We start from the raw sequence: 9,208 nt of genomic DNA on the forward strand, positions 1-9,208 counted from the left end.
CTATTAAACTTTATACCAAATCAGCAAAACCCACAGAATACAGTTAAATGTTAGTAATTTCACTGTTAAGGAAAATGGTATTTAGAAAGAGTAATATATTTGGGAAAAAAAAAAAAAAAAGTAAAGTCTAAATCTGAACAAAAATACTGCTTTGGAATGCTCCCCAAAACTTACTCACAAGGCAAACAGATTTGTAAGTGTGATAATCCAATAATGCATGGCACATCTTTAATCAGTTACAGTACTTGAGTCCCCAGTTTTCAGTCTTTGCAAAACAATAATTGTATGAAATGTTTTAAAGGTCTTCAGATGTCTAAAATTAGTTTTATCAACACATTAACCTCATATCAACTTAATTTATTAAGATGTCCAATGCTAATCTTTTTGATGGTCTTATTTTATGTAGTGATATACACAGCATTTAGCACTGATACTTAGCACCTGCTACTTTCATAATCTAGATTTCAACCACATAAAGGAATTCAGGGCAGTAGTTCAGTCCTTTGTTCTTAATTACAAACCTTCAGCAGTGGTCAGCAGGAACATGTTTAGGTTTAAAATAGGATTAGAGGTGAGCTATTGCAAAGACTGCAGAATGTTGCCCAAATCCTTACAACTGCTGACATCCCATTCTTGATTTTCTTCTCAAGACATGGCTACAGGCCACAATTGCTTAGCAGAGAATGGTAGTGTTTCACAAGGCTAAAGATTTACAGATGCTCCCTCATATAACACAGTAAGGTTCCCTTGGTAACCTGGATTTTCTGCAGTAAAGAAGGGTTGTGCTGAAACAGCGCCTCAGCTCCCTGTTGGAGAAAATGCAGACAAAAGGATTGATTCCAGCTTGGGCAAAACTCATCCAGACAGCGGCCGTTAGAAATCCCCCTGGTACTACCGGCCCTCTTGCAAAAACTCTCCAGTAACAGGCTACCAAATACGGACCCCACAAGGTCAGAAAGAGGAATGTCATGATGTAGAACATTCTGCTGATTCTCTTCTCCATTTTGAACTCATCTAAAACCAGTAGCCTTCTCCTGCCTGTGGTGTTCGCGTTTTGTCTGATTCCCAACAAGGTTGGAGGTGTGGGACCCCTTCCAAATCCAGCCAGCCAATTAGCAGCTGCTTGACCACTCGCTCCAGGACCATGAAAAGTCCAGTTCTGGCTCACTGCTGCAACAAACTGGACTGGCTTCATTTTCCTGCGATCGTGAACAAAAAATATCAGCTTGAGGTAGACAAGCTGTGTGGCTAGGAGGATAAGGGCAAGAAGAAGCATAAATCCCAAGGAATCATTAGCCCTGAAGGAACGATGCTGGAAAGTGCACTGGTCTTCCTCCCTAATGAACGAGTAGGTGCCCACATCTAAAACTGGGGGGAAAGCCATGGCTACAGAGAGAGTCCACACCATACAGATAACAGCCAAACAAGTCCAGAAGGTCAGCCTTTTCGTATAAAAACGGTGGTGGGCAATAGCTAAGTATCTGGTGACGCTTATGCAGAATAACATGAAAGCAGTGTGAAAGCAGGACAAAACCCCCAAAAAGGCAATCACTTTGCAAGTAAGAGTCCCATATGTCCAAGTAGAGCCATTTTTTACAGAGGTGAAAACAAATGGGAAACAAATTGCAGATCTGAGGATATCTGAGCAGCAAAGATCCAACAGGAAGTAGTAAGGAGCTCTATGCAAGGTCTTATCTTTGACTAGCAAAATGGAGATCAGAAGGTTACCCACCACACTGACTCCTATTATGAAACCCAGTGAAGTCAGTTTCAGAAAAGCTGTTAAAGGAGAGAGATTTTGTAAAATGTTGTCAGCTGCATGGCTGTAGTTCGCCATAGATGGATGGATGATATGTATATTGCCTCAGTCAAGTCTCATGATCTATATATAAGAACAAGGAAAAAATAGATCCATACATCTTACTGAAAATGTAATCCACAAACAGAACTGATCTTGTGTCTAGTCATACAGTACATCCTCTTCTTTCTGATTTGTCATGCCATCAAAATATCTGAAAAAAAATCGAGCTATCAGTTCTTAAGTTAACAAGAAATGATGTCAGAAAGTGCTAACAAAGATGTTAATTTATGGAGAATCAAATGGAGTTGTAAATTTGAGTACTATTGTTTGTTTTTAAAAATCACGAGGCTCTTTTTTTTATATACTTACTGTTTAGCATGATCGATTATTGGCATTTCACAGATTTGGCTTCTTACAGTTTCAGAACTGACCAGTGCCCCTTATATTTGGTAGCATACATAATTTTACAGTTAAAGCCTCAGAGATTTTATGAATCAAAAGATTCCCAGTTTGCAAGCCCAAGAGTTAATCACTGACATCTTTTAAAAAAATCCCCAAAGACTGCTGATATTTTGACATTACCTACATTTATTTTATGGCTACAGTATTTGTCAATGTTTTAGAGGCAGCTGCTGTGTTGATACGGATCACACCCAAAGAAACCCTGCAGAATTTATGTTTTTTAACCCAAGTCACCAAAGCACATTAATCACAGTGTGTTAGTTCATGCACATTGTAAGAGAAACAGTATTCATTATCCCCCTCCCTTCCTCCTATAAACCGTAATTTTATCATTTAGGCTTTGAAATAAACAGGTATGCCAGACAGTCAATTGCACTATGCTTTAGGGTCTCCCCCCTCCCCTCCTTGCTTTAATGCAAATCTTTAAAGCCTCAACATAATTCACAATAAGCAACGGTCAGTGTAAATACTGAGCAAAAATAGGCAACACACCCAAGATATAATGCCCATCCGTTCGGGAGGGCTGGTTTTGGTTATGCTTAAATAAACATACAATAAATTGATTTTTTTTTTTTTAACTAATTAGGGCTCTGTGATTCCCACTAATCCTCCCAATGAATCGCACCGGAACACATTTCATGCAATAAAAATAAAATAAATTCAAGAACTGTCTGCTGCTGCTGGGGGTTTTTTTCGTTGTTTTTTTTTCCTTCCCTCCAGAGCTAGGGACAGGAGCCACAGCAGGCATGATCAGGCTCCTTCGTTATTTGCACGAAGTGTTTCCTATGCCACCCTCGGGTGTACAAAGGATATTCCCACTGAATCCCAGCAAAATCCTTCCATTCTTACCGTCCACAAAAGAGCCTGATTGCTGCTGTGTAAACAGAGGCTGATCAGATCATGGCATCGTTTTAAAACCATGAAATCAGGCTCCCCCTCCTCCCCCCCCCTCCCGCCAGCCCCGCCGCGTCCCCTCCTCTGTGGTGCTGTCCCCGCCGCGCGGCCGGCCCTACCTCCGCACACACGCACTGACACACACACAATCACACACTCACACCGACACACACACACTCTCACGAAGACACCCGCTCCCCCCCACGCACGGCCATGCAGGGCTGGACTGCGCCTGCAAGGCAGCCCGGCTGCCGCTGCCTGGCAGCCGCATCTGCCGGAGCCATGCGAGAGCCTCCCGCGGCGGGGAGCTCGGGAGAGCGGAAGAGGCATTGTCTGCCAACGCTTCCATCGTGCCGCTTCTTTAGAAATCACCCCCCACTTAGACCCACTCCCTGAGGGGGGGGTGAGCCCTCCCCACACGCACCTGCAGCTGCGGCAGCCCCCGGCACCCCCGGCTCCCCAGCCCCTTTCCTCCTACCTGTTGGTGCCGGAGATCCCCACATGCCAGCGCTGCTCCTTCGCGCCCACCCAGGGCTGCTTTATCCTGGAGGCCTCTGTGAGAACCTTTTTTTTTATTTTCCTCTGCCGTCTTTCACTCTTCTTTCAATCCTTTTTTTTTTTTTCTTTTTTTTTCTTTTTTTTTTTTTTTTTTTTTGCCTGGGTACCTTGCCGGAGAACCCAGTCAGCGGCTCGGGCGGCGCATGCTCACTGCGCCTCCTCCCTGCGCGCCGAGCCCCGTCCTCCCCTGTCGCAGCGGCACAATCTCTACCACTAACGCAGCGGCGGCCGCCTCAATGAGGGCAAGGCAGCCTCGGCGGCGGCTTCTGCCGGCGTCTCAGCGACGGCAAGGCAACCTCCGCGGCCGCGGCGGCGGCAGCGGTCTCCTCAGCGGTGGGCAGGCAGCCTCCGCGGCAGCAGCCCCCTCAGTGAGGGGAAGGCAGCCTGGGCACCAGCCTCCTCAGTGAGGGGCAGGCAGCCTCCGCGGCAGCACGTTCCCATCGCGATGCATAGCCCAGCTGGGTTTATCGGCGAGCCCGGGCAAGCCAGCTTGAGGAAAACGAGGGGGAGGAATTAGGTCCTGCGCTCCTTGTTTATGCCTTTGAACTCCCCCTCCATTCCCCCCCCCCCCGCCCCTGTCGCTTAAAATGGGGGGGGGGGCGAGGAAGCGGCCGCCGCGCTGGCACGTCGCAGCCCGTTAGGAGAGGGACCGGGTGGTTTCTTCAGCTGCCGCTGCTGGCATCCTCCTGCTCGGGCGGCTCGTTCTTCCGTCCTCCCGATTCCCACCCGCCGAATTCCTTCTTCCCCGAGCCAGGAGAGGGCTCCTCAAAAAGCACGGCGGTTCGGGGCGGGCGCCTTTGCCGCGGGGCCGTTCGGACACCGCACCTTCCCTCCCTCGGCTCCGCCGCCCGGTAAACTGCCTTCTTGACGTTCAGCCCGGAGCCGGCGCCGAAGAGTCAGTGCGGTGCATGGCGGCAGTGCCGGATTTTAATGCCAGCCCGTTCCCTCCGTCGCAGGGCCGCCGTTTCCCCCCTCGGGGCGAGAGCGGCGGCGGCGGCGCGCGCCGAGCCGTTAAACGGTGGGGCGCGAGGCCGAGCCGTCCCGATGATGTCATGGGGGCCGGTGGGCCGAGGCGGCGGCGGCGCCGTCGTGAGGCGGCCTGGGGCCTGGGCCTTGCTGGGGGCCGCCGCCGTAAATCCAGGGGAGAAAGGGGAAAGGTTGATGGATAAAGCTCCAAAGGGCACGTCCCTCCGCCCTCCTGCCTCCTCGTTCTTTATGGAAGTTTATCCGGGAGGAGCGGGAGTGCGTAGAAAGGCTCGCCCCAAAAGTGGTTGGTTTTGGTGGCAAAGGCGGTTGAGGAACAGCATGTTTTGGGTGGAGAGATTTGGGATCCTAAGGAACTTCTTCACTGAGAGCTTCTGCTCGAGTCAGAATAAATCCTCCCAGGGGACAGATTTATGGGGTTGGTTCATAACGTGTGTCACATCTTTGAGACCGTTTGTAGGCTACAGACGTTTTTTAAGGCTGTTGTCAAAGTTTGGGTTCTTTTTTTGGCACTTTATAAAAGTTGTTGGAGTTGGTGGCCAGGCCACAGAATCAGCTTCTGTAGCAGCCTGATCAAGCCCAAAGGTTTACAACCACTGGAAATGCAGTTATTTAAAACCAAAATCACAGTGTTTCAAGCATGTGACTTGCTTCAGATAAAATTTAGTCTTGAGCAGAAGACACACAGAGCTCAGGTACCACACACGTTTTTCTTTTTTTCTGTGAATGTAATTATGAGGACTTTGTGTTGGTGCTCATCTCTGGGGTTAGTCTTACTTTTAAAAATTGGCATTTTGGGTGGTTATGAAAGTTACTACTTTAAGCTGCACTTTTCTTGTCACAATCAGCTAAGCTAAACAGACCTCTCCAGCTACCCCTTTTCTGTTGCTAAATATATGTACCCACAGTGACATATACAATGACTTTTAAAGTCGTTCTTAATGTTAAAATGGAACGACAAGGAATTGGTTACTAAGCCAGCAAGAGCAGGCACCTTAATGGTCTGTCTAATATAGCAAAGTATTCTCCAAATGCCGTGAAAGTTAAATAACTAGAATACCAGATTAGGAAATAAATTTGTAATATGTGGTACAGGATGGGTAGGTATAGTTTATTCATGGTCAGGGCCTATTCTTAGAGTCTGATTTATGATTTGCATTTAAGTGTAAACAATACGACATCATCATTGTAAAAAAGATCCAGTGCAGTAGTTTTTAACTTTTTCTGTCTGTGTTTGCTCTTAGAGATGTTACAGAAATATATTGCTATATAACATTTAAGAACTTGCTTTTCTTTTATACCTGTCACAGACTGTTTAGAAGTAATCTGTGGACTTCAGAATTCATTGAGTGTTCAGCCACTGGTTCAGCATAAATCCATTTGTCATCATATGTGTAATCTGAGGACCAGTGCTCTAATTTTGTTCAATGAAATGTAGACATCTGTACTGAAGCGAATGTAACTAAGCTGGTTTCCCATCGTAGTCAATGGTGAGAAAAAGATGCTTTAGGGACCAGATATCTCATTCTGAATCACAAGTCTAAAATATGCCGGATGGATTGTGCTCTGTTCTCTTTATTGTAAGGGTAGAGTTTAGGCAAGAGAAACCCTTGTTACAAAGGGAAAGATTTCTGGTGAAGCGTGACATAATGCTGTGTTTAGCTGTTGTACCGGGAGCAGGTCACATCCCCCATGGAGAAAAAGCAAATCCAGGAGTCATGGGACTGGGAATCTGGGAGCTGAAGGCAGATGTCAGTTAAAGATGGCTCCAGTAAGCATGAAGCAGGAAGTGAATTTGCAATTGGAAGGGGAGGAGGAGGAGAGCTACAGAAGGACAGGTGAAGAGATCTGTGCTGACTAGTTCTTCAGAACAGCTGGGCTGGAGATATGAAAGGTTCAGAAAAAAAGGTGTGAGGTAGCCTTTGTTGCAAGGTGAGCAGATTAGGGGTAGCCAAGCGAAATTTCTTGGGGCTTTGCCACAAGGAGGGATCCTGAACACTGAATAAATTGCCCACTTCACAATGTAAGGGGAGCAACACTAAGGGCAACAGGAAGGAGGTTCAAAAAACCCAGAGGACCTGTGTGTTATGTAAGCATCTCAGAGGAAAGAAGTGATTACTCTCAGGAAAGTAAATATCTTTCCCTCTCTCTTTTTTTCTTTTTCTTTTTTTTTTTTTCCTTAAGTATTTAAGTCTGCTTTTCCTCAAGAAGGAAGGGTATGGGAAAGAGTGTAAGTGAAGTGTAAGTGCAAGAGCATTCATGAACCCCATTAGAGCCCCCAGCAGAAAGATTAGAGCTTTCCCTGGAAAATGAGAGAGCCAAGACTATTTCCCCTGTTTTCTGATTTAGATCAAAGGCATGAACCATCTCCAGGCTTGGGCAACCCCACTGCAAAGTTATTGTCAGCTATGGTACATAGCTCTTCCATTTTCCATTAAGAATGATCAAGGGACTGAGTCCAGTACACTCCCAGATCAGGATCACCTTAATGGAGAATCCTGCTCTCATATTCTTGGTCTTTGGCATCATCTGCAGATCTGGGCAGCTTATTCTCTTGAGGTGGTGGTGATGCTTGGGTGCATATGGCCAAGGTACCAGAAACTCGGGCACTGGGTTGGGGGACAGTTGAATGCTGTTGCAGACAAACTTCGTTGGTGTTTTTGGGTACTTGGCACCTAATTTCTGTTGGGGATATGTGCCCTGGAATCCTGTACCACAGTTGTGAAGATGCTGGGTAGGTGATTCTCATTGTTTTTAGCTTCTTCCTCAGAATGGGAGAGGTTTTTGAAGAAAGTCTGACAGTAAGAAATCTCAGTAATGGAGTCTGAGGTAGAGATTGGGCTAGAAGACAGGCTAGTGATGACAAGTAACTGTCAGTTGAAAAGATGGGGTGAGATATTTGCCTCACCAAGATCAGTAACAAATCTCAACAATTTCAGTGGAATAAGAATTTTCAGTGTTTCAGAAGTTGTGAATAGCTAAAATGTAAAATACTCATGTCCCTATTCTCTTGATCATTTCAGTAATTAAGGTGGTTATTGGCTGTCTTGAAATTTGTACATGTGCAATGTCTACCCAGTCTGCATAGTGCAGACTCTGAAGCACTGTAGGATTTTGTGACGTTTGTACAAAACAGGAGAGATACTCTGCAAGGTGTATCCACCTCTGTGCAGAGGCCAGCACAAGATTTATGTATTGCTTAAGAGACTGTGATAGATGCTATCAAAGTACATCCTTTTCAAAGGGCTCAAGGAAATCTTCCAAGGGAAATTTCTTGCCTGTGCGGTAGATTTGTGCAACTTTAAAATAGTATTTAAGTAGGACTTATGTAATACAGAGACCTGTGGAAGACCCCTGCACAATGGAGGATTTCACCTGCAATATATTTTGTTCCTGTGCTTTGTAAAGTATTTGCAGAGTAAAGACATTTGTTGGTAGTGTCTGACTCCCGGGTTGGCTTTCAGCACAGACATAAATTTTCCCCCGCACTGAAAATCTCTCTAGTGGTCTCTGCCTTGGTGATGCATATTTTCACCTACAACAAAATTGCATTCATGTGACTATAACAATTCCTATGGATAATAATTGCAATTTTTTTTTTTATTAATCTTTAGCCAGATCCTCAAAAGTTTTATAAATATTTCTCAAAAACATTTAATTAGGTATTTTAAGAAATGTTTCATAACTGCCCTTTGAAACTTAATTTTTGTTGTTAAAAGTTGATCTATGTTGCATGTTTACACAGGGATAAATGAAGGTTTAAGGGCAAATACACATAAGCTTATCTGCTGAGCATATGAAAAAGGCTTTGTCCTGCAGAGGAAAACCTCTGCTCGGTGTGACTCTAATGGGAGTGAAGCACCAATATGCTTTTGAAAATCCTGTTGGATACTTACCTGTATCCTCAGACTTCTAAACACCTTTTACCAGTTCATTCATTAGGACTACATTTGAAAGACTGGACACGTCTTTTGCATCTAGGTTTTGTAGATACACTGTTAAATCAGTGTTGCAGTGTTAAGTTCAGTTATTTTTTGTGCAACTTAAGTAGTGTGGACATGTAATTACTTGACTTCATTTGCATATCAGGTAGTTAGACATGCAAATGAACTTAACTATGGCTATGAATAATTACCAGTGTTAAATTGCACTGCTAATTACTTGTGCCTGCAAAAAGATAAGCTACATTTTTAAATTGCTGGACTTCACAAATGGCCTTTATATATATATGATTTAGAGAGGCAAAGAAATGTTCAATGCGGTCTTTGTTTTTTGTGCGCCATATGTATATTGTCCTGGACTGAAGAATTACCAAAGTGATTGCCAATGTCTTTGTTTTCACAGCCGAGGTAGAGTGATAACACCTAACTTAATAAAGATAGATCCAGTCACATCCACAGCTGAAGAAGTAGTTCCAAGTAGATATCGTTGTTGAGATAGTATTTTTCATGGTTGAGATTCTTTCTATAGTACTGCCATCTTGGGTCCCTCATAAATATATAAATAATG

General features: G+C 44.7%; 1 protein-coding gene across 1 annotated transcript; it reads right to left on the bottom strand.

Annotated features, from left to right (window-relative positions):
• Positions 1-724: 724 nt before the first annotated feature.
• GPR85 (G protein-coupled receptor 85) lies at positions 725-1,837 on the bottom strand. Its single transcript, XM_074168850.1, has one exon. It carries the CDS (start codon positions 1,835-1,837, stop codon positions 725-727), a length of 1,113 nt encoding a protein of 370 aa, XP_074024951.1.
• Between the last annotated feature and the right edge of the window lie 7,371 nt (positions 1,838-9,208).

The sequence above is a fragment of the Numenius arquata genome, chromosome 2, assembly GCF_964106895.1.
Source record: "Numenius arquata chromosome 2, bNumArq3.hap1.1, whole genome shotgun sequence".
NCBI lineage: Eukaryota > Metazoa > Chordata > Aves > Charadriiformes > Scolopacidae > Numenius > Numenius arquata.